This window comes from Zasmidium cellare (assembly GCF_010093935.1).
Source record: "Zasmidium cellare ATCC 36951 unplaced genomic scaffold M409scaffold_24, whole genome shotgun sequence".
Lineage (NCBI taxonomy): Eukaryota > Fungi > Ascomycota > Dothideomycetes > Mycosphaerellales > Mycosphaerellaceae > Zasmidium > Zasmidium cellare.
The window spans coordinates 472872-498584 of record NW_022986968.1 but is presented as its reverse complement, the minus strand read 5'-3'; the positions used below and the strand labels follow the sequence as shown (position 1 = coordinate 498584).

Sequence of the window (25713 nt, the reverse complement as noted above, 5' to 3'; positions counted from 1 at the left end):
GCCGCAAGAGCACGAGTCTTCCATACGATACAACCGCCTTCTCCGCAAACAGGATCGCAGCTTGCGGTACATCCATCGCGCCATCTTGATCGATGCACGGTCTCGCGGCACTTGACCTGCCTCATGTCTCCTCGAAATTCCCCCATACGGACAACAGCCTCGTGACGACGAACACCTCAATGGCGTAAGCTGTTCCGTTGCCTCCACCATACGGCACATTGAGGCGTCGCATTTCCAGCATAATTTATTGGTCTTTCACGAGTATCGATGAGGCTTTGCAGAGTGCTCGTACCATACGACTCGGAAGGAGACACGTTTCGTATATCGTGTGTCGTCTCTGGGCCTCCGGTCACCGGTTTTGGCGTGGCTTAGGCGTGTCGGTGGCCGGGTGGATAATGTCTTCCATGGCATTGCATAGACGTGGGTCTATAGCTATGATTGTATCCTGGTACGTCGTGTGGCATCGAGGTCGATTAGTTTTCAATCGTTTGACAGATTGAGTGACTTCCGTACAGAAGCGCCTGGCCACCACTACTTCGAACAGATCGTGTTCTTCGCAGCATCGAAACATCGAAGTTTGTATGCTTGTACTGGTAGAGCCCAAGAAGAAGTCACCGCAGCAGGAGCTTTCTAAACCGTAAAGGCAATGCGAAAGGTTCACTCAAAGTTAAACCACATATATATAAACTGTCGTCGCCAACGTTACTCCCTTGAAGGAAATGGTGCGGTAATCATGTGATGTCGACGAAACATTGTCAAGTACATTCTTGGATCCAACCTTTTCTGATAAATATTCAATAGTCCACTCCTTCTCTTCAGCCTCGACCAATACCTGTGCAGAGTCACCCACTGCCGCAGCCAGCAAGACACTCGCTCAGCATTCAGTCTTCGTGCGGCGTTAGCATTAACCGATGTCTCCTTCTAATGACCATAGAGCGCAAGAACTCACTGTTTGGACGCACCCTCCACCTCCTCCCATTGAAGCGCAGCATACTTGTGGGGGCTGGCAGTTCGCCAATAAAGCGGTTTGCGAATTGCAGTTACCGGTGTAGGCAGCTGGCGCGGGAGCGACGGGGTTGGCGATGATGCTGGCTGCGAAGAGCGTGGGGAGGAGGAATGTGACGAGCATTTTGGATGTTGAATAACAATCAATGCTATGTTGACTTGGAAGAATTGGGTACTGAACGTTGAAGACTCTGTGGTATTTGATGTGCTGGCAGTCACTATATAGTCTAGAGCACGTGGAGCATCTTAAAATCGGAGTCATTGTTAAGGAACATCAATAATAGACTCTGTCGTAGACTTTACTGCTAAAGACTCAGTGCTCGCCCTAGTCGAGCCAATTCGTAACACTAAAATGCTATTAGCTGGTTTGAAGGCTTATCGCGTAGATGAATGCTATGACGGCATGTAAGTGGAAAGTTGTAATGGCGTGTTGTAGTATATCGCTCGTCTGCAACAGGCAGCACAGCAACGTAATCGAGTGATGTCTTCTGTAAGCACAGATTCTTAGGATGATAAGTTATGGAGATCAGGTACATGTAGCCAAAGTTAACATGTGATAAAAGGGTCTGTGCACCCTGGCTACTTCCAGCGGGTGCCTACTTCGCTTCCTCTCCAGACAGACAAGAAGGGAAGCACTTCTTAACCTGATCACCCAAGTAGACACATTCGGACGATATTCTCATGCTCTTTGTTTCTTTAGCGGCAACATTTACACGGCGGCGACAGCAGCAGCAACAATATCATCATCACTGCTTCCAACGCCGCCGATAAAATTCAAGTTCACACAAAAAACAACACTCGCGCTCCTTCGTCATCGCCACTATCAGAGAAAAGAACCGTAGCCCGATTTTGTCCGCGATCTGCACATTAGCAACGTGCTGTCCGAGCGGAGCCGGTCGGTTGTCGCATTCTCTCTAAGTATTAGTGGAGCATTAACATTTTCGACATCATTGTACTGATGATGCTGAAGACTAGCGCATGCTTCGATGTGTTTGCCTTCATATGAGATACGTTGCATCATTCCATTCACGTGTATGATTGACGGCGGTCACAACCAAGGAGGAGCTGAATCTATCAACCAGTGTATGGCTTGCATATTGGTGTTCTTGTTCGCACATAGCTGTTCCGGTATTAATCCTGAGCAGACCTCTTTGCCAAGGTAGAGCACTCGCCTTATTTGAGTTGGGCCATGCCTGCGTGCAGAAAATCCTTCGCCTCTCCACGCCTCCTTTTGCGAAGAAACTGTGGTCAGTGCAGACACTGTATTGGACCATAATGAGTATAACGAAGAGAAATGTGCTTCGCGAAAAGCTCCCACATCTATACCAACATAGCGGCAGGAATGAGGATTGAACGGACACCGCTCGCTTCTTCATCAGCAGCTGAACAATGGTTCAACGTCAGTACCATCATGACTGCACAAGACTGCGAGAGAATCAGCTTTGTATCAACAGATCGCAAGAATTACAATCGAACTCTAGAACATGGCGGCATCGGAACAGTTGGACAGCTTCTTCAAGCAGCATCCTCACATCCGCTATGTCACCCCAACATCACCCGATTATCCTGAATTAAGATCCACGTGGTATGGGAACGAAGGCGCAACACCGCTCGGCATCGCACGTCCTCAGAACGCCGAAGATGTCGGCGCAATCGTATCGTTCACCGGTTCGAGCAATATTCCTTTCACTGTGCGAACAGGCGGACACGATAGCTGGTTTCGAGGGTTCGCCGCTGATGCTCTCACCATCGATATGCGCGATATTGACTTTGTGCAAATCGAGGCCTCGAAATCTTCCGCGAGGATAGGTGGCGGCGTGCTGCAGGGCCAGGTCGCTCGAGAACTGTCCAAAGAGAGGCTCACCACTTCGATGGGAAGCGTTCCGTCCGTTGGATATGTTGGTTGGGCGGTCTGTGGCGGGTATGGACGTTTTGCTGGAACGTATGGGATGGGCGTGGATCAGATTCTAGCCGCGAAGCTGGTGAATTGCGATGGCCAGATTTTGGAGGCTGATGCTGAGATGCTGCGGATTATTCGAGGTGGAGGGGGAATGTTGGGTGTGATCGTGGAACTTACGATTAAGATCTACCCTCTGGAGAAGGTACGTTTCCAGCGCGGTCTTGGAGCGAGTAGATACTGACATCCTATTCTAGCTTCTAGCTGGTCGCATTGTGTTTGAGTCCAGCGACTTGGCCGCAATCATAAAGGAGTTCGCATCTGGAGACAGAGCACTAGAGAGGGACGGCTTTCCAGCTCCATTGCATATACTACCTGTCATCGTCAACGCTCCACTTGGCAAGACGCTCGCAGTCGCATTTACGTGGAGCTCACCCGACTTCGCAACCGGCCGCCAATACGTCGACCGCGTCTCATCCTTCGGCCACGCAATCATGAACACCGTGGAAGAAACCAACATCCCCGACTGGCAGGAAGCATCAGCAGCCGGCTTACCACCCGTCATGTTCGGCATCCACAACCAAAAGTCCTGCCGCGTCTACTCCCTCTCCGATCAAGTCGCAGAAGTAATCGCAGACGCCGCAGCAAAGATGCCAAGCGACCCAGCAACCCTCACAGGAATCCACACGCTTCGAGAAGCAGAAGAACCCATCCAAGACTCCGTGTTCAAGGTACGGGAACCGCACTTCTTTATCGAGATGCTATCTACAGTCTCCGAACCCGATCCCAAGAAAATCGAGGAAGCAAAGAAGTGGGCTGCGGAGTACCATGATGCTTTGATGAAGATTGATGAGGGAAATTTGGAGAAGGCGCAGTATTTCACGCATACGTCTCCTGAGGATGCCGATTTTCAGGGGATGTATGGTGAGTATTGGGATTCGTTGGTGGAGGCGAAGAGGAAGTATGATCCGAGGAATGTGTTTCGATCAGGGCCGACGTTTGAGTAATCTGAGGTTTCGAGACGAGTTTTTCTGGCGCTGGTTGGCACAGCCATAGCTCGTATGTCTATGAAAGTAAAGTAAGTCTTCGAGTCAAGGGGAGGCTTAGGATATTGGTGGACTCAAGATCATAGATATTTCATTGTCAACATAACAGAGCAGCCCACACTATCGCACCTGCATCGCCACAAGCTCTCGGACTCCGCAAAAAATCTTCAACAATAGCCTGACACTCGGAGAACGAGTACCTATTCACGGCATCCTCTGGCTCACATAGCTCAGCCAGTCCTCGGTCAAAGATTGACCTTTCAGGAGAAGACGATGTTGCCAGCGCGCCGATACATAGCGCCCAAAAGAGCAATTCGGCAGACTCACTGATCAGCTCCTCTCTACTGCTTTCCACCAGCACGGAAAGATAGGTAATGGGCTGGGCCTGCCAATTCAAATGATGGGAAAGGCCATAGATGACTGCACTGGAACACGACACTGCGGACGTCCGGTAGCACTCGCATACCGCTTGGGTTATTGCAATCTGATCGGTTGGCTCGAGTTGACTCCATGGCGCAAGCGAGAGGATAGCGTGATGGGCTGCGTTTCGAGTGCTTATCTTGCGGCAGTAGGCTTTCTGCCTTGTATCGACCGTTGTTTTCGGCCATGTATCGATCCACTGTGGCTAGTCTGACCAGCACCGATAGGGCACTCGGTTGGAGACCACGAGGGATGCTTTTGAAGAATCCACGGCCGGCGGCCAAGTCCCGAGATGATCGCAGGGTATTGTGTTGGGCGAGTCTCGATACGTGTGGCGTCCAGAAGTCTGAGAATGCAGGAGGGCCAAAGTTGGTGCCGGCGACCATGAGGTCTGTCCTTTGGAGGCTGTCAGTCACGAAGCTATGGATGCGCTTTGCCACGTCTAGGCGATGCTGCGATTTCTAAGGTTTTAGTGTTAAACGCGATAGTAGTACATATGGCCTTCTTTCCGGAGATGGGAAACTAGTGCATGTAAATCAGGATGTGCCCTCTAGGCCATTTGCGTATGTTAACCTTCTATACTTACACTACGGACGACTAACAGACCCATGTCCTTGGTCAGAAGATGACAGCTCTCTATGACGATTGATCGTCCTCGTCTGGCTTTGGAGCGAGCCACCAAAATGTCTGGTGACGGTTGTCGTCGTGAAGACTGTCGATTGACGTTTGCCCGACATACCAGCCGTGGTTGTTCTGCTGCGGTCCAGTCGGCCAAAACCCCTCCGGCGGCGTCCCTTGTGCAATGTTCTCGCCGTTCGATCGGCTCGCTGCCTCGCCTGCCGAAATCGAGGACTGAGCAGTGACTCTTGCAGCTTCGGCAGGATTCGTGGTAACAAATGTGAACAGACGTCGCAACCAATGCTCCTCATCGATAGGACCCTCGTCATCGATGGGTACCTCTTCGATTCCTACGCCCTCAGGCACACCCATGTCCTGAACGAAAAGCAGAACTGCGTCTTCTGTAGAGAGACAAAGCTCGACCTGTGCATCGAAGAGTTGTGCGGCATCTGACCTGTCGTCCGGCTCAGCTGAGCATCCCAACGTGTAGCCTGGGAAAAGTATGGCTTGGCCGACGACGTCAAAAATCTCCCCGCGTCGCTGCCTCAAGACCAAAAACACTTCCTGGGCTTCTATTGGAAGTCGCACAAGGATGTCTCCTACAGCCGTGCCGTTGCAGGTCAGACCCGCGACGTTAGAACCAAGTATCAGCTTTTCCGGTGGGCAGTCAGAAAACCTGAGTAGCAACGATGAAAGTCTCCGCCATATCCCATCTTCTATACTTGATTCTACGTCGTCATTGACTTCGTTGGAAAGTGGTGACGACTCCCCGGAGCTGCGGCGTGGATTTGATCCGTCTAGCGGTAGTTTCCTCAAGCCGGCGTTGAAATTGTCCTTCTCATCAAGGACAATCCTGCTGCACATCAACTTGTCATCGAGCTCTTCTTGGCAGAGTGATTTATAGTGACGATTCAAGCCGCAAGCAGTGCTACCGTTGAGTGCGGTTGTAGAGCCAAACCGGGGCCGAATGGCATCCTTCACTGCCTGATCCTCGATATTCAACTTCAGCGAAGCGAGCACTTTCCGTAATTGTCCAAGAGCAATGGAAGGTTCGATCTTTTTAGCTAGTTCATATGCTGATGTTGTGTAACTGGGCTCTATGGCCTCACTCCCGTCAGCCCAATTTATCAGACTCAACAGGCCATAAACGCGGTCTCGCGGATCCTTGCACTTCGAGGCGGCGTACCTTGACAAAATGCCGCCGACGTCGAAAGACTCCGTCTTGGCGGCAAAGACGTCATGCATCGAATTGATGCCACATTCGATGTATTGGCCATACTTGTCGAAAACGCTCGTGAATTCGTCCAGCTCCAGGGCAAGGAACTCCTCCAAGTTGCGAAGCGGCTCCCAGGAGAACATGTCACTACCACACAAGATCGAAATACTCTTAGCTCGTGCGACTTCTTGAATAATCCATATCCGTTTCCAGTACTCCCTCTCGCCAAAGTTCGAACAAGCAATGTTAAGCTTGTTCAAGTTCTCGGCACCGAGCTCCAACACCCATTCCTCCCAGGGTTGCCGGCAACTTGAACAGAGGAAATCGGCGTGATTGCAGTCGAAAGCAAAATTGGCCACCTCATGCACTTTTTGTATTAAGAACCGACTGTCTTCAGAATGTAGGCCGACGTATGCCAGTACGTGATTTGCCTTGTTGTATAGATCAGCCATATTGGCTACTTGCAAGCCCTTCTCTTGCGCGTCGTCTTGATTGATGCAGATCGAATCGATCCAGATGAAAGGGCTTTGAAGTCGCCCTTGTTCCCATATTCGGCATATTTGGTACAGTGCGTGGAAGCAATTTAGCCTCACAACCTGTTCGTTGCCACCAATGGTTATTGACCGCGGGTCTGATTCGGTACCCCATGTGTAGGATACAGCGTTGAAGACGGGGGCCTGGTCTAATCGTTGCACAGACATCGCGAATTGCAAACGATCGGTGTCGCCATCGCCGATATGGAGTATCTGCAAGAGTCGAATCTCGTTCCTAGCGTCGTGGAGCGGCCCATATTCGAGCTTTTGAACGCATTCTCGCCGTTTCCTAGGTGGATTGTTTGCTCCATCGGAGGCGTGCTTAGGTGCCATCGAGCCTAATTCGCCTACTTCGGTACGGGGAGCTCGTTCGGTAGAGCAAAGATGGTTAGATTCTTGAAGTCAAGTGTTGACTCCTCTTCTTTGGGGTAAAGTTTCGATCGCGAAGTATTTCAAAAGCCCTCAAATAATTAGAAGAGCCAAAGAAATCGCAGCCAAAGTCGAGCATCGGCGGCTATCAACAGTACATAATCTCGGTTATGTGTAACTCAGGGGCTCAGCGCTCCGCCCCACAACATCCCGTGTCTATCCCACTTCCCACTTCACTATTAGAAGACACAAACCAACGAGCTGTACATGCCACCAACTCCCAAGTCTCCCGCTAGTAGATTTGGAGCCACTTGTCAGTAGACACCTCGTCTATTTTTCGACGCGCATTCGCTATCACATGTTCTGTCAGCAATAGAGAAGATCTCGCTTGATGAGAGAGTAGGAGCGGACGCGTTGTAGCCTCTGGAGACTGCGCAGCTTGAGCGTGGGGTGATAACGGCAGTGGGGTTTGTCAAGGCGCGTCACACGCGGCGTAAGGAGGACCAGATATTGAAGGACGCATCCATCCAGTCCGATCATGCATGCCCTCATGGTCTTAGCCAGCGGCGACGAAGACGCCGCCGAATTCCCAGGCTCAGCAACACCACTCAAGGACGGAGTTCGAATCTCCGACTGGGCCGTCAACGCGGCGGTGGAGCAAGATATCTGCCTCCTTCCGCAACCAGTTGATCTTTGCAAGATACACCCACTATTCTAGTGCATTAAAAAAGGTCGATTTCTGGTATTCGAATGCTCGGTGACGCTAACAACAACCCGTCTCCAGCTTCCATACAAGAACGCCGTGGATATTCTCGAAGGCTATCGTCTAGTGGATGTCATCGCAGTTGTTCATATCGGCGACGACCGCTAGATGAAGATGGAGACAGCATCGAAATCCCTTCATGATGTCTAGCTTCACTTTTGCAGATTGAGGCACAGACTCGTCATATGTCCTTAATCGCTATCCGCGACAAATGAAAAGCTTGGACAATTCCTTAAACCACGGAAGCTGCTGCGAATTCCTATATATTGAAGTTGCTGTAGTTGCTACTTTTCTAATGTGCTCTTGTATCACTGAAATAATGTATATATAGCCTCTGCCCCGGGCAGAGTCGAACGCAGAAGTTTTTGGTGATTCCATTTCATGTAAACGTCTTCTAAGGGTTGGATTTGCGCCATGAGCTAGTAAAATTCGGATGGCAGCTCGGTTAGGATGACTTTCATCGCACACGACGCGCAAGGAAGTCATCTTCTTAAATCTAGCAGTCTTCCAATTGGCGAGTCTTTGCCTCAAATTTGTTGATATAAGTGTAAGGCGGTTCTATAGCGGTATGGAGATAAGTCACAGGAACTTGGGTTTTTAGTATTGAAAGCGAAAGTGAAAGGATACTATGCATTGCATAATAGTAGATCGAATAATCCTGAAAATCCTCGAACCTCTCCCTCCCTCGCCTAGGAAGGTAGTGCGGGCGCCTTGCGGTCCGCAGCCTTACCGTAGGTTGTCTATAGGACGGTGATCTTGATGGCCATAATACAGAAGACATGTCCGTGTTCTCTACATCGTTCGTGCTATACCACCTTGTTGGACTATTTGTTTGCATGCGAAGTGACCATTTCCCGGCCGTAAATGAGGGCAGACATCCTCCTGGGCTGTAACAACGAGAGAGACCTCGATATATGTGTCTAATGATCGCCGCGCAAGAGGCATCGAGGACGCTGCGCCTCGCGTTGACTAATTTATCGCAATTATGCTGGCACCGGACGGGGATTAGGGCGCATGTTCGTGGCAGGCAATTCAGACGGGTCGAGCCATCGTTATGTTATTTATGCAGGTGCGTTTGCGCTCGAATTCGGTGGCGTCTGCTGCCTATTCGGGGAACACACACGCGTTCTGCGTGTGATCCGGATTGACACGCTCTCCTTCATTCTCTACGCCAGATGAGCAATGCTCCTTCATGGTATCAGAACCGATTTCTTAGAGAATGAGTGTTGCCGAGAAAGGGTTGGGCGCCACAAAGTGAAGGGGTGTGGAAGAAGGAGGTGACGTTGACTTTCCACTAATGCCTCAGGCACCATTGGTCAAGTTCCGAGAATCCCTGCAAGACAATTTTCCAGACGTCTGCATGTAATGGACAGAGGCCTAGACTAAAATAAATCAAACATCAGAGATTGAAGTATTCAAAAATAAAAACTTTCTCAGAAATACAACACCCGACAGACTCGCCACTATGGGCAAAAGAAAAGCAGCAGCCGACGCCCAAACCCCCTCCAAAGACAAAATGGAAATCGACGGCGAAGAAGACTCCAGCGACGAGGTAAACCAAACCAACTCATCTCCAAACCCAGCAATCCTCACAATCTAACCCAAACTCCCAGGACATCGACCTCCTCAACGTCGACTTCGAATGGTTCGACCCGCAACCGGCCGTGGACTTCCACGGCCTCAAGACGCTCCTCCGCCAACTCCTCGACGTCGACAACCAACTCTTCGACCTCTCCGAACTCGCCGACATGATCCTCGCACAGCCCCTGCTGGGCAGCACGGTGAAATGTGAAGGGAACGAAAGTGACCCCTACGCGTTCTTGACCGTCCTGAATATGCACTCGCACCGGGAGAAGAACGTCATTAAGCAACTAACAAACTACATTCTTTCACGCTCCAAAGCCTCTAACGATGATGGGAACCTGCACGAGCAACTGCAGAAACTGCTCTCCCCAGACTCGGACGCGCAAGTCGGCTTGATCCTAAACGAACGTTTCATCAACATGCCGCACCAAATCGTGCCGCCCATGTACAACATGCTGCTCGAAGAAATCCAGTGGGCGCTGCAGGACAAGGAGCCGTATCAGTTTTCGCACTACCTCGTCATTTCCAAGACGTACACCGAAGTCGCGTCGAAGCTGGACGCGGAGGAGAATCCGCCGTCGAAGAAGAGCAAAGCGGGCGCGAAGCCCGAGGTGTTTTATTTCCATCCGGAGGACGAGGTGTTGAGGAAGCATGCGGTGGGGGTGGCGGAGTATGATTTTGAGACGCAGACCGAGGATGGGGCGAGTGACGCGAAGAGGGCATTTCAGGAGTTGGGAGTGAAGTCGCAGGGACATTTGATTTTGATGGAGGGGAAGAAGTTTGAGGGTGCGGTGAAGGCTGTTGGTGAGTATTTGAGTGGAGAGTAGTGCTCGACCTGCCGGTGCTCGAGACGGAAAAGATGTTCAAGTGAGAACATTGGCTATGCGATTTCCTTTTTCCAGACCTGACTTCAGAAACGCTAGCACAACAAAAAAGATGTATCTGTAACTGTACAGAGAGCCAGACGGCTTCTACCCCATCCCTGTCCCAGCTCACGTTACTCAAACATACCCACTCCCTCCACTCCTCATTGTCCCCTCTCTAACCAATGACAAGCGCATTATCTTCTGGGAAGTCGTACTCTGGCACCTCGAGATTGAGCGGTGCCGGGCCCTTCCTCACACGTCCTGAGATATCGTAATGGCTACCGTGGCACGGGCAGAACCAGCCACCATAGTCACCAGCCTCGCCAATGGGCACACAACCCAAGTGGGTACAGACGCCCAACATGATGAGCCATTCGGGCTTCTTGACGCGGTCGGAGTCGGGTTGAGGGTCACGGAGGTTCTTCCAGTCGTAGTCCTCGGCTTCCTTGATCTCATCACTCGTTCGGTGGCGGATGAAGACGGGCTTGCCGCGCCATTTGATGATGACGTTCTTGCCTTCGGGGATGGTCGCGAGGTCGACTTCGACCTTGGCTTGGGCGAGGACATCGGCGGAGGCGGACATGTTTACAAGGAAGTCTGCGGATCCCAAGATCAGCCATTGGCGCCCCAATATCGTATCGCACGTATCAAAATTGTCATATGTAGCTCACCTTGCACCGTGTTCTTCGCTCCCAGCGCAGAGAGACCACCGAAGGCGCCCACCATGAAGTACTGGAACAATTTGTTGGTGTTCTCGCCTCCGGAAGCGCGGTACTTCTTGAAGCTGGGGATGACGGTCGTGTCCTGCTTGCCGCCGAGACCGCGGTGGAAAGGTGACTTGAACTCGGCGTGTGATGTGGAGGCATCCGTCACGTCTGCTCGGTTGCGCTTCTGGACGACGGAGGTGGACGAGCGCAGGGCGGGAAGCTGCTGGCGGGCGGCGTGGCGGACCAGCGAGGTGGTAGCCTTGGAGGAGAGAGACATGGTGGCGGTGACGGAGTAGAGACGGTGGAGCGGAGCCTCAATGGCTTTGGAGTGTGGTGTAGCAGGGCGTAGTCGTCGTTCAGGGTGGTGTCGTCGCCGAAGAGGAAAGCTCGAACCTTTCCAGACGGGTGGATCCGGATTACCGTCGATTCGCTGCGCCGTGATTGGTCGAAAGTTGATGCCTGAGGCATGAAACATCCGTCCAACGACATCTGACGAACAAACGACTTGGCTGTCAACGGACTTGTTTGTCAACTCATATCAACACATCGTACAAAAAGCAAGATGTCTACACGAACGACCCGCTCAAGCCTCAAACGAGGCGTAGACTCCGACGAAAGCAAATCAACATCAAAACGCTACAAGTCAAATTCCAAGAAACCGGCCTCACAACCCAAGACAACGTCCAAAAAAGACAACCCATCTCCATCCCGCGACCTAGGTAATCCAAAGCAAGAACTCAAGATCGAAAACGAAAACGAACCCCAACTACAATCTTCAACCCCAACACTCACCCTCCCCGAATCCACCGGCGACATCTTCGCTGCCCCACCACGCACGCTCCTAATCCACGCCTGCAACACCGAAGGAAGCTGGGGCGCCGGCATAGCCAAAGCCTTCAAGGAGCACTACCCATCAGCCTACGAAACCTACCATGACCACTGCCTCAAACACGGGTCCAAACTCCACTCCACCGCGCTTCTAATCCCGCCTTCCGAGACAGATGGGCCGGGGCACTTTGTCGGGTGTTTGTTCACGTCGCGGTCGAAGGGGAAGAAGAAGGATTCGCCGGGGAAGATTCTGGAGGTTACGGGGCCAGCGATGAGGGATTTGTTGCGGAGGGTGACGGAGTGGAATGAGGGGAAGGGGGAGGGTGAGAGGGTGGGTGAGGTGTGGATGTGTAAGATTAATTCGGGGTTGTTTGGGGTGAAGTGGGGGGATACGAGGAGTGTGTTGGAGGGGATTGAGGTTGGGGAGGGGGAGGTGGCGGAAGTGAAGGTTGTGAGTCGGGAGGAGTGATGTGAAGTGTACTTGGTTATCGCTCGGCTGGAGAGGGCGGGTGATCCGTGTGCGCAAGATGAGATAGAGCGAACAGGACGCATCGCTCAAGATTGGCTCGGGACGTAGCTCAACTCGTGCCTCAAATGCCGTCTCATTTACTTTTGCCCATCGTCTTCTATTGCGCCTCCACTCTTGGCAGTGTGCTCTGTTCAATGGTCTCTAGTCGGCCACGGAGTATCTGGCCTGATTCTGTCCCATGGCTTTGAGATTACATGACTCAGTCAATCTCACAGTGGGAGGCAGCGTCGCGCTGTATCCGTGTTCGGGCCATGGGACATCGTGAGGGAATCGACTGTCCTGGAATGAGGTCTTCATACTTCGCGCCATGTTTTTACGACGTCCCACTCTCCTGCTCATATCCCTCCGTCTTGATATCCTTCAATCCAAGATCCTCTTCCTCTTCGTCCGTCCTCTTATACTGCTCCAGCTCGATCTTAGGGTCCGGCTCAGGCGCAGTCAAACTTTGGACATAGCTTCCCGCGAGAGGATCCTCCAAAATCAATGTGAACTCTTTTCGTCCTTCAATGGCGCTCGTCAATGATTCGAAGAAGTCTTCCCAGAGTTTCTTGCTGTCTGTTGACATCGAATCGTGGTTCTCTGTGAGCTCGGCATCGCCGTCTTCGAGACCAAATGCTTGTGCTCGCAAGTCTTTTCGGATCTGCGTCATGATACCCTCGACGGTCGTGAAGCGGCCACCCATTGTTCCGGGCTCGACACGGAGTTGTAGTTCTGGACACTGTAGGGATGCGCTTTCGGATTTGAGGATATCTCGTGCCAGGTCTTCTGCGGTGCTGACCTTGAGCGTGATCCTCTCACCCTTCTCTGGTACCTCTCCACCAGTTTTGACTTCGTTACTCCGATATCCGCAGTGCTCGCAGACTGTCGACATAAGCACAACCTGCTTGAAGTATGGAATGTTGACCATCTTCATATTTGTTGCGCAGGGTCGGGTACAGCCAGGACATGAAGCTGGGAAGCTGTAGACTTGGTTCTCGACAATGTCATCCTGATCAACGTTGTTCCCTTGCACAGCAGTCGCCTCCTCGGCACCTACAAGATTGGTAGAATGATATTCTGGTCGGAGCTCGGTTTCTGGGGCTTCTGATCCAGGTTGTGGCACATCATCTCCCAGTCCAAGCGCTGCGTTCTGTGTAGGTGTTCGGTTGTACTCGCTCTTCGCCCACTTGCCAGCTGCATCTCCAGGTTTTGGCTCGATCATGCTGTTCCCACTAGGATCGTCGGCCGACACCATGAATGGGTATCTTCGTCCTGATACCATCTCGTCCAATGTGGAGATGATACCCGCTACCTTCTCACCAACTTCCGGCATCTGCTCCATCCTCGCCTGTTGATGAGCTTCCAGATCTTGCTTGACACTCGAAATGATACCCTCAATATTCGTGTATCTCCCCTTGCCAGGCGGGATCTCCAAATCGATGTCCTCTATCCTGAATGCGCATACATCGCTCTTGACGACCTGCCTCTGCAAATCCTCATCTTTCTCGACTCGTAACGCATACTTGACACCCTTCGGTTGTATTTGCCCGGCGGATTGGATCTCGTTGTTGTGAAAGCCGCAGTGGTCGCATGAGAAGGACATGATGACGATTTCGCGGAAGAATGGTATCCTCGTTAACAGTAGTTTTGTAAGGCCATCTTCGTGACAGTTCATGCAGAGAGACTCGATCTCCTCGACGACTTTCTGATCGCTGTCTTCGCCATTCGCTTGATCGACCTTCCTGCCCATGTCCTCGAAGAGGTCTTGGGCGAGCGATTTGGTGCCATTGGGATGTGTTCCGTTCGTTTCTTGCGCCATGATGTTCGTGTTCTTGTTTCTGGTCCGGAAATGAAGAAATGCTTTCAAGATTGATGTTTTTGTAAGCAGTTGGAACTTTTCTGCTGTGCGTCATTTGCTATCTAAGCTTATCTTAGCGTTGGCGGAACGGCACGAAAGCCTATAGAAGTATAGCCTCAATCCTTCGACAGTGCAAGAAGCATCTCGTGAAAGCCAGAGCATGCTAGTGAAAGACGAGATATTACTGATCTCAGTAAGGCTACCTTGGCGATGACAGGTAGTAAAAGCTCAGGACAGTACGGACTGGGAACATCAATCAGTAGTTTACATCTATCTGCCTCAGACGGAGCCAAAGGGCTTTCCCTCCGAGAGGCTCAGAGTACATCGCTCTCATATCATTGACCATATCACACATACCGCCATGACCCAATCCCTGTTTCTTTGCTAGCGCCTGTCATCCCTTCGATACTCATACTGATTTTGGAGCGCAGTGAAAAAGTCAGGGGATGTTGCTGTCTCACGTGTGCGCTCGGGCCGCATTCCTGGTGCCGAACTTTCCTTTGACCTCACCCAAATCTCTTTCCTTGGACTCACAGTCACAAAATGAGCTGAACACTGAACACCCGCTCTGCCTCGTGCACGAGCACCCAACCAGGTACGTATTCCACATCCACTAATATCTGCCCTTCAAATGATTAAGAAACAATTCAATAATCTGTCAATCCCCTGAAGCCACGTGCTTTTGACGAGAAAAAAATTGCTATGCTCTTTATGATACTCATCAACCGCTCACTATCACCCGTTCGTCCTGAGACTGTGGCATCTTGTCGCTGACCATCCTCTTCAGACATCATGGCGACGTTGTCCACCTCGACCACCATCACGGAGCCAGTCCCAATTTTCAAACTCGCCCACCGCTATCTCCTCTACGATGTCGACGTCGTGACCTACCTTAGAAGGGAGCACAACATCGCCGGCGTCTTCATCGGCACCCTGCCGCAAGCTTCACAGCAGAATGTCTTTCTGGGCTTGCCGCTGGAGCTGATGCCTGAGGAGGCTCGCTTGCTGGTCGAAAAAGGTGCAGCACACATCGTCGACGACGTGGCACAGCACAAGCAGAACTTCCTCGCCAACAGTCTGGGCGCGGAAGAGCGGAAAGCATACCAGGCGGCGTTGCGAAAGCAAGGTCTTGGTGCTGCGAAGGAGGCGAGTAAGAAGAGCGACGAGAAGAAAAAGAATGCTTTGAAGAAGATGGCAACGGAGAACTGGAATGATATCCCGGACGACATGTTCAGTTCAACACCGAGACGGGGTAGAAGAGCACCGCAAGCGAAGCAAGAGGCGCCCGCTGCCAGCAGCGATGTGTCGGACGACGATACGCTGTTTGCTTCGTCTGCCAACTCGTTTCCAGCCGGCTCCGTCGTTTCACGCACAGCGTCGAACGCAAGCACACCTGGGCCCGAGCCATATGGAGTCACGCCGACCACTTCGTATCCACCTTTGCAGGCGCTGAAAATCGACGACGGCGATAAACCAGAGCTGCCAGTTGTACCCAAGTCATATCCTGTCTACAGACACCTGCACGACAAAGGCTACTTCTTGGCACCAGGTCTTCGCTTTGGCTGTCAATACATGGCGTACCCCGGCGACCCACTGCGATTTCACTCTCACTTTCTTTGCAACGGCATGGACTGGGACCAAGAATTTGATCTTCTGGACTTGGTCGGTGGTGGACGTCTTGGCACTGGCGTCAAGAAGGGGTTCCTCGTCGGTGGTGAGCAGCCTAACGATTCCAAGACCGACGATAAGCAGGAAAGTGAAAAGCAGGAAGTGCGCACCTTTGGCGTCGAGTGGGGTGGCATGTAGTCCTGTCTTCTGACAGCGACGATGCGAATCGCTCATGTCCTCGAATCAGAACACAGAGATTTACTTGGCCTAAGCAAAACCTTGATGACCTTCTTACTTCTCTTGTCCTCTTCTCATTTTCTCCAATCACTGCACACTGTCGACCACGTTTCTGATTTCTCAATTTCCGCTTACGCCATGGAGCTGCTAGCTTAGAGTATCTAGGTGCAGTGTTTACGCTATGTTTCCCGAGGGTTTGGATCAAGACGAAATTCCCCTGACCCCAAAGTTTGGAATGCTGCTGACCGAGTCCCAGCCAGGATTTTGCAAAACAGCTTACATCGAAACAGTGACTCTGGTAGTCCAACCAAGTCGTCTTGGCGACCCCCTTCAAGCGGTAGCCAGTGTTTTCTGTTCCATGTTTCTATATCGAAAAATTCGAAGGATGCTTACACCACGACATGGCAGACGCCTTAAATATCACTCGCCCCCTCGCCTCTCAGATCGATCATCCAGTTACCAAGTCGCCTCTCACGAAAACCACTACTCACATCAACTGCTACACATACCAAACACTACAAACAACATCAGCTGTTTCCAACCTCGATCCACTCCACCACCATGGCAAGAATGCATCGCATGATCCTGCTCGCCAGCATTTTCCGCCTGAGCTGCCTCGCCGTCTCCACCGACGACCAGGCCCAGAATGACCTGAGCGTTCACCTCTCCGTCCCCATCGACATCGGAGAAGGCAGCTCGGTTCCTGCTCGTCATCAGCTCTTCCGTCTCGGGAAGACTGGCGACCCTGATGTTGCTGTCACTTGTCTCGACTGCGGCGTCTCCGGCGGCATGATGCTCACCGTCGACGCCAAGTTCGACAAGACTCCTGAGCTGGACAAGGTCATCGAGGACGCCCCAACCAAGAAATAAGACTCCTCTGTTGCGGAGAAACGTACCACTTCGGCCGGCAACCAGTGCCCGAAAGACTGGAATCCTACCTGCGACGATTGCTGCCAGCTTGATTGGGCTACGGGTGTTGACCCCTGTCAGAGGAAGTGTATGAAGATCAGTGACTTGTGTCGCGGCGCGCCGCCTATGAGATGCAAGGGGAAGTCGGATGTGCAAGTGCCGCCACGCCCGTCGGTCCATATTCCTCCTGGAGCGCCGTCACCTTCTCCGCCTGCTTCGCCTGGGTCTGAGGAGAGTGTTGTGGACGAGAAGCCTGCTGATGACGCTTCTGAGGATGAGCCTTCTGAGGATGAGCCTTCGAACGGAAGCCAAGAGGATGGGTCTCAGAAGCCCTCTGGAGTTCCCGATTCTCAGGAGGCTCCAGAAGACCATGATTTCCCTCATGACCCTGCCACACCATCTAATATCCCACCTGGTCTTGACGGCACTGTCGACATAGCCAACATCGAGCTGCCGATTACGATCGATCTTGGCAATGGAATGGTAGCCGTCATCACCGAAGGCACCGAGCCCTTCGAAGAGATGACCGAGGCTACCAGAGCCGCGCTTCAAGCCTGGCGCACCAGCAACGACCCTGCGTTGAAGGCTGCAATGGCACAAAAGGGCGCAATTCTGGCTGCTCAAGCGCTCGCCTTCGGCGGCCTTGTTGCAGAGAACGGACAGCTGCCGCATAGACCTCCAGGGCCACCGGGAGGTCCCCCAGACACAGAGGATCCGCCCCCGCCGCCACCGCCAGAGGACGAGGATTGCGATAACCCGTGGAATGATCTTGTGGAAAAGTTATCCGGCAAGCCTCCCATCAAGAAGCCGTCTATCCCCCACACCAACCTCGCGCTGCGTAACATCCTCCAAAGGTCTTTGCAAGACCAAGGCAGCAGCAGCATGTTCGACATAGCCGGCGACTGGATCCGCTCGCTCGTCTCCTCCGTCACCTTCCAAGTCGAAGCAACCACCGACCTCACCGCGTCCTACCAAATCGAGCTCTTCACCGCGCACGACCTCAAACTCGGCATCGTCTGGGACTGGTTCGGCATGGACCGCTTCAGCTACACCACGGCGCTCTCGCTCGCGCCCAAGCAAGGCAGCTCGCTGTCCTGGAAGCCCGAGACGAAGTATACCAAAGTCGACAAGTCCAACAAAGTCAAAGCGCCCTGGCCGTCCAAATTCCTCCCCAAAGACGGCGCAAAGCAATACGAGACGAAGCTCGGTACCTTGGAATACGCCTTCGCGCCCTTCTCCCTCGACGCCAAAATCGGCGCCAAGGGCAACACCAACATGACCCTGCCAGGCTTCACCGCCATCATCCCAAAGGGCTCCATCTTCGCCGTCGACCTCCTCGGCGACGAAATCCTCCAAAACACCTTCTCCCCAGAGATCATCTCCCTCCCCGCGCAAGACCACAACAACAACAACAACAAAAAAGAAGGCAAACCCAACCCGGAAGAATTCTCCCTCTCCCTCTCCCTCTCCCTCGGCACCAAAGCCGAGCTCAAACTGCTCCCAGGCCTGCACCGCCCCAAGAAGCCCAAGAACAAATGCATCGAGTCCTTCACGCAGGCTTTGAAATGGCTCGCGCAGGCCGCGGCCGCGAAAACCTTCGACTCCGCGAAGAAAGTCAAGGATACCCTGCCGCTACCGAAGTGGCTGAACCGGAAGGGGATCAAGGAGAAGGGGTTTGGCGATCCACTCTCTATCGGTGCGCGACTCGATTGGGCGCGGATGGATTTCAAGGTCAAGCAAGTCTCAGACGTGGATAGTCACTGCGAGAAGGACGGGCCGATTCAGCACGGTTTGCAGATGCAGTCGATTTTCCGGCAGGGGTTCACGCCGTATGCGAATTTGTTCTTCTGGAAGGCGGATACGAGTCTTGGGGGGAAGATGACGGATAAGTGGAAGGACGGGACGGCCGGATTATTCATGTCCAAGAGTCTGGGGAAATTCTGCTATGATCTCCACGATACGCATGCCGCCTTGGGGGAGATGGGGAATGTCACGGAGACGGCGTCCGGGGCGAGTCTTGGCGAGGGGGACGTGGATGGGGAGGTGGAAGAAGAGGGGGAGATGGGGGAGTTTGCGAGGGAGATGTGGAGGGAGGAGATGGCTATGGGGGCTAATGATACGGTGAGGGTTTTGGCGCCGATGTTGGGGGTGCAGGTGGAGGATGTTGGGGTGGAGGGGGAGCATGAGCGGGTGGAGTATGTGGTTGAGGGGGAGGAGAGGGAAGGCAGATGATTGTTGGGGTAGTTGACTTCAAGAGGCAAGGAGGCCTTTGCCATCAATGATGGCTCTCCAAGAGAGGGCGATGTTCTACGCTTTTGATCAGTTGTTGGTGGCAATTTCAGCTTGTTCTTTGAACTTCGGAGATTTTGACGTGACCGAATTGGATCATGCACAGAATATGAACATTGTCGTCGCCGACTCAATTGCGAGGATCTGATTTGATCTGACAAGCTGGTGCCTTTGAAATTTTAAGTACACCCCCTCGGCCCCATAATACATTTCACCCAAATTCAACATTCACATCCCATCAAGTCCATTTCTCCGATACATTCTCGTGAACAAACCTCACCCCCTTCCAACAGAATATCCTCAATCCACCCCCTTCATAATCTCCCTCCAAACCACCCTCGCCCCCCTCGCACAAGCACTCTCACTCCAAAGAAACCTCTCCAGCACCCGCCTCACCCCCTCCCAATCCCCCACCAACCCAGCAACCCGCACAATCTCCCTCAAACACCGCAAAAAGAACCCCCACTCATTCTTCATGCCATACGAACACATACATCCAACAAAACTCACCCAAATCGCCAGCGGGACCGCATCGTGGTCTTTCTTGGGGACGCCGGAGCGCAGGAGGAGGTATTTGAGGTCACCGAGGAGGCAGGGGAGCCAGGAGCCGACGGTGGTGGGGACGGGGTGGATGACGGAGTTGGAGTAGAGGATGCAGGCGATGCGGCAGGATTCGTAGATGACGCGCGAGGAGTCTTCTTGGTCGTCGGCGCTGAGGACGTCCCAGTGGGGCATGGAGAGGAGTTGGTGTTGGACGGCGTTGACGCGCGGGTCGATGGCGAAGTATTTGAAGTGCGCAGCGTTGGGGACGGTGGTTGTGGAGCAGAGGCGGTCGAGGGTGGCGAGGTTGCGGTAGGCGTTGAGGGCTTGCAGGGGAAGGCTTCCTGGGACGGAGGTGAGGAAGCCGAGGCCTTCGCTGTATGGGGAGGGGAGTGCTGGGAAGGGGGTTAGGCGGTTGGGGCAGCGGGAGAGCATTTGAGCGGTCGTGGTTTGGTAGCGGGGTTTGCAGGCGTGGGCGGAGGAGATTATCACGTCGACGCTGGGGAGGGTGTTAGAGGTGAGAGCAGGGTTTGAAGGAGCTGAGACTTACAGTGGCATGCTGTCTTCGATACCCGGAAAGTGCTCGAAGGGGGTGTCCGGGCCTCTTTCGTCAAGGAGTCGGTTGAGCGCGTTGGCGTGGAGCACGACTGTTTCCATGCGTTTGAGGATCCTCCCAAGATCGTCTGGGTCCTGTAAAACCCGTGAGCACAAACGGAAGTGACGTAGAGGAAATACTCACCGCGTGAGGCGTAAACAGCTCCGGACCACTCAAAAACGTACTGCCATCATCAGTGCTCACTTTGAAGATGGTCGTCATGCCCATGATGAGCAGCTCGAGGTCAGCATCCTCAAAATTGTCAATGTACTCATTGACCATGCGTAGAAGCTTTGCTTTGTGCATGAGTGTCGTTCGTTGGATTGGGCGGTTATGTACCACATCAAGCCACATGCCTTCGCTATAGTTATAACAGTGGTAGGCCATGGGCGAGGTGAAGTACATCGTGACCCACGTCGAGATATCTTGGGGCAGGATGAGACTTGGAATAGCCTCACGGAAGACTGGTATGTGGGTCAGTAGTGTGCAAGCGTATGAGGTACTGACAGCTCACCGAATTCTGGGATGTGTGGCCGATGGTAGGGCATCGCTCCCACGACCGGGCTGAGAGTCCGCGAAGGTGGGATTCGATCATGTCTGCGCTTTTGGAGGCCTCTGGCAAAGGGGACCAGTTTGGAGTGTTGGGGTTCACGTTTCGAGACATCATTGCTGGCGGAATCGCGGCGGGTTACTGTCAGCTCTCTGCCCTTGACGGAGCTTAGAATCTGTCGCTGTCGCTCATTCAGTGGGGTCGTTGAACCAGAATATGTGGCGTTGGGGGAAGTATTTGGCGTCGATGTCGGAGATTCCTGGTACGAAGGCGAGATGGCCTTTGCCATCGAGGGCAGAGTCTCTCCGCAGGTGGCTTGGCGAAGGTGATATCCCTGGTGCAGGGGGTAGACCGGTCTTGGTAGCTGTGACCATTGTGAGGAATGAGAGCGATGTCTTGCAGTGGCGAAGGTGCCGTTGATCATGGAGGATGTAGAGACCGGTGCCAACCCGTGGACAGCAGAAGAATAGAAACTTCCATACTTAGCCTTTGCAGCGTTGTGCCATGTTCGCTCGAGAGGAACAGGTTAATCGTCGTGAGCACGGCAAGCACCGGCATCGACGAGGAATGCGAAGACGATAAGGCAGATCTGAGTTTTATATATCCAGGCTGTCCCCTGGGATTTGTAGGCATTCACTTCAGACTCGTAGCTGACACAGCAGGCGTTGCAGCGTGGTCCCAACAAACAGGGGAGTGATAAGGTTAAGGAAGTGAGGTCGGGAAGTGCCTAGTCTGCGGAAGATGAGAGGAAAATGACAGTTGAGCGAGGCGGCGTCAAGATCGTGAGTGGCTCGTGGGCACGGGTGACACGATTGACCCTGCAGCAATTCCCCATCCCTCCATCCTTTCGCGCTGTCGTCTCCAGTGGCCTGGGCGAGCTAGAGGGGGTGGAGGTCCAAATTTCCACCAGTGACAGCCTGGCAACGGCAGCCGTCAGGCCAGCACCAGAAGTCTTGCCTGAGTCTTCCCTGGCGGCGACGATAATGACGGTGGTGGTCAGACTGGTGGTCGGTGTTCACGTGGACCGAACATACCCTTGCAGCAGCAGTTTAGGCGAGCGGAGCCCCATGCAGCCATCCACATGGTGCAGCAGAAGAGTCGAAGCTTGACGGCGGGGTCTCCAGAATCGACTCGGTCAGGCTCTAGCTTGACGTCGGGCGGGTTTCGTGCTGTGGGTGTGGATGGTGCGTTTTGATCCTTCTTCTCCCTCCTTCTGCTTAGAGAAGTGAGAGTGTGAGTGAATGAAAGGGCGGCGATGATGCGTTCATGACTTTGGGTTGACTTTGATTGATCGCCGCTTTCCCCAACTGCCGATCCAGTCGCCAAACATGCTGGCCTCGGCGCCCTCGCGTCGGGACTTCACCAATGCCTCTCACCTCGCCCAGAACCACCGCCCGCACCCCCAGCACCCGCCGACTCGCCTCGATGCCTTGTCGGAAGGCTCGCAATACGCCATGGAGCAACATCAGCAGCCGCCGCAGACAATGAACGGCGTCAAGCACCAGCACAGCTACAGCAACGGCAGCGGGGAAGGAATGGAAAATGCTGAAAAGGATTCTGCAGCCAAGAGTGCGTCTTCGAACGGACAGCCGGTGCGACGACGCATCAGTCGAGCATGCGACCAATGCAACCAGCTGCGGACCAAATGCGACGGGAAACACCCATGCGCCCACTGCGTCGAGTTCGGGTTGACGTGCGAGTATGCGCGCGAGCGCAAGAAGAGAGGCAAGGCGTCGAGGAAGGATATTGCTGCGCAACAGGCTGCTGCGGCGGCTGGAGACGGCAAGGATAGCAGTCCAAGGTCGGGGAACGAGAACGGCTCCGAGGCTGCCTCAGATGCGCCGAAAGGTGTCAAACGGAGGAGATCGAGCGTGGAATTCCAACGGCCGCAGCCGCCGCATCGGACGAACAGTATGACGAGTCAGCCTCCTCATGCTATGCACCGGCCTGGACTGGAACCGTCTGGGGGAAGTGTTACGGGGAATGCGATCGGCGAGACGAATGGTCTGGATCGAATACACCAGCGATCTGTGCCTATGGATCATCCAACCCCAGGCGTGGGACTGCCAACACCTAGAGTGCCAACAGCGCCTATGCACCACGAACGTAGTATGTCAGTTGGAATGGGTGAATATGGGAGCATCGATGACTACCATCGAAGTATTCTCCATCCTGCTTCGACCGTGACCGGGCATAACATTCTTCATTCTGGCCCAACTGCCATGCCACACTCAATGATACAAGGCGGGACGATCACAGGTTACGGCGACAGTCCTTATGGCGTTCCATCTCCCTCCAGCCAGCAAGGCGCAGGTCCGCCATATCGAATGGACGAGTCGCCTCTATCTGCTGGGGTCTTTGGACAATCACCGCTGGCTGCTGGATCTCCTGGCTGGTTGTCATTGCCTTCACCCTCCGCTGCGCTATACCCACCAACCTCAAATCAGACTCTAAGATACCCAGTCTTACGACCTTTGCTACCTCACATTTCCGCAATCATCCCCATTGGCCTGGCATGCGATCTCCTCGAACTGTACTTCTCCAGCACTTCCTCCGTCTTCATGCAACCGCAGTCCCCTTATGTCCTCGGACACATATTCAGGAAGCGATCTTTTCTGCGACAGAACAACCCTAGACAATGTAGCCCAGCTCTCTTAGCAAGCATCCTGTGGGTGGCAGCCCAGACTAGCGAATCCGCTTTCTTGACATCGGCACCGTCAGCACGTGGCAAGATCTGTCAGAAACTGCTTGAGTTGACAGTCGGCCTTCTCAAACCACTCATACATACATCTACAGATGGTCCGCAGCTTTACGCAGGCAACACTGTTATCAACGGCGTAGCATTGGGTGGATTCGGCGTTTCACTACCCGGACAGGCACATGATATGGAAGGTGGATCACCGGGAGCTAGTGGCGCTTTGGATGATGTTGCAACCTACATCCACCTCGCGACTGTGGTATCTGCGAGTGAATACAAAGGCGCAAGTCTCCGATGGTGGAATTCGGCATGGTCACTAGCGCGAGAATTGAAGCTTGGCCGCGAACTACCACCAAATCCAGAACCTCAAAACCCAGATGGACCAGAAGCGGAGGCTGAAGCTACGGGTGAAGCGGGCCATCTTGGAGTTCTTGGACGAGGCAATCAGCCTGGGTTTGTACATGAAGAGGAGCGAGAAGAGAGGAGACGAATCTGGTGGCTGCTCTACATTGTGGACAGACATCTGGCGCTGTGTTATAACAGGCCGCTTTACCTTCTTGATGTGGAATGCGATGGTCTCATGCAACCCGAGAAAGAGGCAGTCTGGCAAACAGGCGAGTTCTTTCCAGGGGAGAACCACGCAGAGTCGACATATTTCCGGAGGAGAGGACCCAGCTTTGAGTGTACCGGACACAGCATTTTTGGCTACTTCTTACCTTTGATGACGATTCTGGGGGAGATTGTAGATCTCAACCACGCGCGAAACCACCCCCGATTCGGCCTCAGAGTTAGAAACAACGCCGAATGGGACGAACAAGCCAACGAAATCCGCAAGCAACTCGAAGCCTACGGCCGCAGCCTTCAAGACTTCGAAACCCGCAACGTGACGATGCCCGAGGGTACCAAAGAAAGCACCAACGGCACAGACAACAACAACCACATCGACGGCACAAGCCCGCACTCCGTCGGCACGACCAACTCCCACCAACAACGCATGACCGAAGCACACCTCCAAACCAAAATCGTCCTCGCCTACGGCACTCACCTCATGCACACCCTCCACATCCTGGTCAACGGCAAATGGGACCCCATCTCGCTCCTCGACGACAACGACCTCTGGATCTCGTCGCAGTCGTTCATCTCCGCGACCGGCCACGCCGTCTCGGCCGCCGAGGCCATCAATGAGATTCTGGAGTACGACCCGGATCTGAGTTTCATGCCCTTCTTCTTTGGGATTTACCTCTTGCAGGGAAGTTTTTTGCTTTTGTTGATTGCGGATAAATTGGGCAGTGAGGCGAGTCCGTCCGTTGTTAAGGCCTGCGAGACGATTGTGCGTGCGCATGAGGCGTGTGTTGTTACGTTGAATACGGAGTATCAGGTAAGTAAAAGTCCCACCTCTGCCAAAACATGATGACATAGGAGCTAATGTTGAATGTTGTTTTCAGCGAAATTTCCGCAAAGTCATGCGTTCCGCCCTCGCACAGGTCCGGGGGCGGTCGGCCCAGGAGGATTTCGGCGAGCAGCAGTTACGACGCAGGGAGGTTTTGGCGTTGTATAGGTGGACGGGGGATGGCACGGGTTTGGCGCTGTAGATCGAAAGAGGAAGAAAAGGGGCCTGGTTTGGGTCAGGAAGGGGATAGGGGAAGGACGGGGTGTATATATGTATGAGTCGTGATGAACGTTATGTTATGATGGGATGAGGGATATGAATAGGGGATGGATGTTTCTGTCAAAAGGGGTTTGGAGGGGATGGGATGGGTATTTGCTATGAAGGAATTGGGTGTGTATATGGTGGACATTGGGTGTATCTATGGGAGTTTTCTCTATTGTTACCTAACATGAGAGAGGAGAAGGAGAAGGAGAAGGAGAAGTTATATACCCCCATCACTTTTGGAAAACAAACGAACACCACATCGTGTCGAGTACCTCCCATCGAAAATATGTCTCCACTTCAAGATTCCATCTCCACGTTCTACTCGAAGAAGAAAACCCTTCGGCCCAGAGCTCTAAGCACACTTAGAAGTCTCGATATCCCCCATCAAGAAAACCCCTGCTTTCATCCAACTGGT

General features: G+C 53.2%; 12 protein-coding genes across 12 annotated transcripts; 7 read left to right on the top strand and 5 right to left on the bottom strand.

Annotated features, from left to right (window-relative positions):
- Positions 1-255: 255 nt before the first annotated feature.
- On the bottom strand, positions 256-1129 carry M409DRAFT_56323 (uncharacterized protein; the record flags this gene model as incomplete). The annotated part of the gene is made up of 3 exons (XM_033813261.1): positions 256-399; positions 764-832; positions 950-1129. The coding sequence occupies 3 exons, from the start codon at positions 1127-1129 to the stop codon at positions 256-258; spliced, it is 393 nt and encodes a 130-aa protein (XP_033665866.1).
- A 1360-nt stretch (positions 1130-2489) lies between these two features.
- On the top strand, positions 2490-3909 carry M409DRAFT_24878 (uncharacterized protein; the record flags this gene model as incomplete). Its single annotated transcript, XM_033807432.1, has 2 exons — positions 2490-3107; positions 3160-3909. The coding sequence occupies 2 exons, from the start codon at positions 2490-2492 to the stop codon at positions 3907-3909; spliced, it is 1368 nt and encodes a 455-aa protein (XP_033665865.1).
- Positions 3910-5004: 1095 nt separating this feature from the next.
- Positions 5005-7068, bottom strand: M409DRAFT_56321 (uncharacterized protein; the record flags this gene model as incomplete). The annotated part of the gene is made up of 1 exon (XM_033813260.1): positions 5005-7068. The coding sequence occupies one exon, from the start codon at positions 7066-7068 to the stop codon at positions 5005-5007; it is 2064 nt and encodes a 687-aa protein (XP_033665864.1).
- Positions 7069-7642: 574 nt separating this feature from the next.
- On the top strand, positions 7643-7975 carry M409DRAFT_24876 (uncharacterized protein; the record flags this gene model as incomplete). Its single annotated transcript, XM_033807431.1, has 2 exons — positions 7643-7789; positions 7889-7975. The coding sequence occupies 2 exons, from the start codon at positions 7643-7645 to the stop codon at positions 7973-7975; spliced, it is 234 nt and encodes a 77-aa protein (XP_033665863.1).
- A 1357-nt stretch (positions 7976-9332) lies between these two features.
- On the top strand, positions 9333-10278 carry M409DRAFT_67654 (uncharacterized protein; the record flags this gene model as incomplete). The annotated part of the gene is made up of 2 exons (XM_033817495.1): positions 9333-9419; positions 9481-10278. The coding sequence occupies 2 exons, from the start codon at positions 9333-9335 to the stop codon at positions 10276-10278; spliced, it is 885 nt and encodes a 294-aa protein (XP_033665862.1).
- Positions 10279-10492: 214 nt separating this feature from the next.
- On the bottom strand, positions 10493-11301 carry M409DRAFT_67653 (uncharacterized protein; the record flags this gene model as incomplete). The annotated part of the gene is made up of 2 exons (XM_033817494.1): positions 10493-10914; positions 10989-11301. The coding sequence occupies 2 exons, from the start codon at positions 11299-11301 to the stop codon at positions 10493-10495; spliced, it is 735 nt and encodes a 244-aa protein (XP_033665861.1).
- A 531-nt stretch (positions 11302-11832) lies between these two features.
- Positions 11833-12261, top strand: M409DRAFT_31335 (uncharacterized protein; the record flags this gene model as incomplete). The annotated part of the gene is made up of 1 exon (XM_033810228.1): positions 11833-12261. A coding segment is annotated over one exon (429 nt), but the record flags the coding sequence as incomplete, so codon positions are not given.
- Positions 12262-12694: 433 nt separating this feature from the next.
- On the bottom strand, positions 12695-14179 carry M409DRAFT_56318 (uncharacterized protein; the record flags this gene model as incomplete). Its single annotated transcript, XM_033813259.1, has 1 exon — positions 12695-14179. The coding sequence occupies one exon, from the start codon at positions 14177-14179 to the stop codon at positions 12695-12697; it is 1485 nt and encodes a 494-aa protein (XP_033665859.1).
- An 831-nt stretch (positions 14180-15010) lies between these two features.
- M409DRAFT_56317 (uncharacterized protein) lies at positions 15011-16024 on the top strand (the record flags this gene model as incomplete). Its single annotated transcript, XM_033813258.1, has 1 exon — positions 15011-16024. One exon carries the CDS (start codon positions 15011-15013, stop codon positions 16022-16024), a length of 1014 nt encoding a protein of 337 aa, XP_033665858.1.
- A 600-nt stretch (positions 16025-16624) lies between these two features.
- On the top strand, positions 16625-19204 carry M409DRAFT_56316 (uncharacterized protein; the record flags this gene model as incomplete). The annotated part of the gene is made up of 2 exons (XM_033813257.1): positions 16625-16903; positions 17021-19204. 2 exons carry the CDS (start codon positions 16625-16627, stop codon positions 19202-19204), a joined length of 2463 nt encoding a protein of 820 aa, XP_033665857.1.
- Positions 19205-19561: 357 nt separating this feature from the next.
- M409DRAFT_24868 (uncharacterized protein) lies at positions 19562-21235 on the bottom strand (the record flags this gene model as incomplete). Its single annotated transcript, XM_033807430.1, has 4 exons — positions 19562-20300; positions 20352-20491; positions 20541-20860; positions 20911-21235. The coding sequence occupies 4 exons, from the start codon at positions 21233-21235 to the stop codon at positions 19562-19564; spliced, it is 1524 nt and encodes a 507-aa protein (XP_033665856.1).
- A 1039-nt stretch (positions 21236-22274) lies between these two features.
- M409DRAFT_67650 (uncharacterized protein) lies at positions 22275-25236 on the top strand (the record flags this gene model as incomplete). Its single annotated transcript, XM_033817493.1, has 2 exons — positions 22275-25022; positions 25090-25236. The coding sequence occupies 2 exons, from the start codon at positions 22275-22277 to the stop codon at positions 25234-25236; spliced, it is 2895 nt and encodes a 964-aa protein (XP_033665855.1).
- Between the last annotated feature and the right edge of the window lie 477 nt (positions 25237-25713).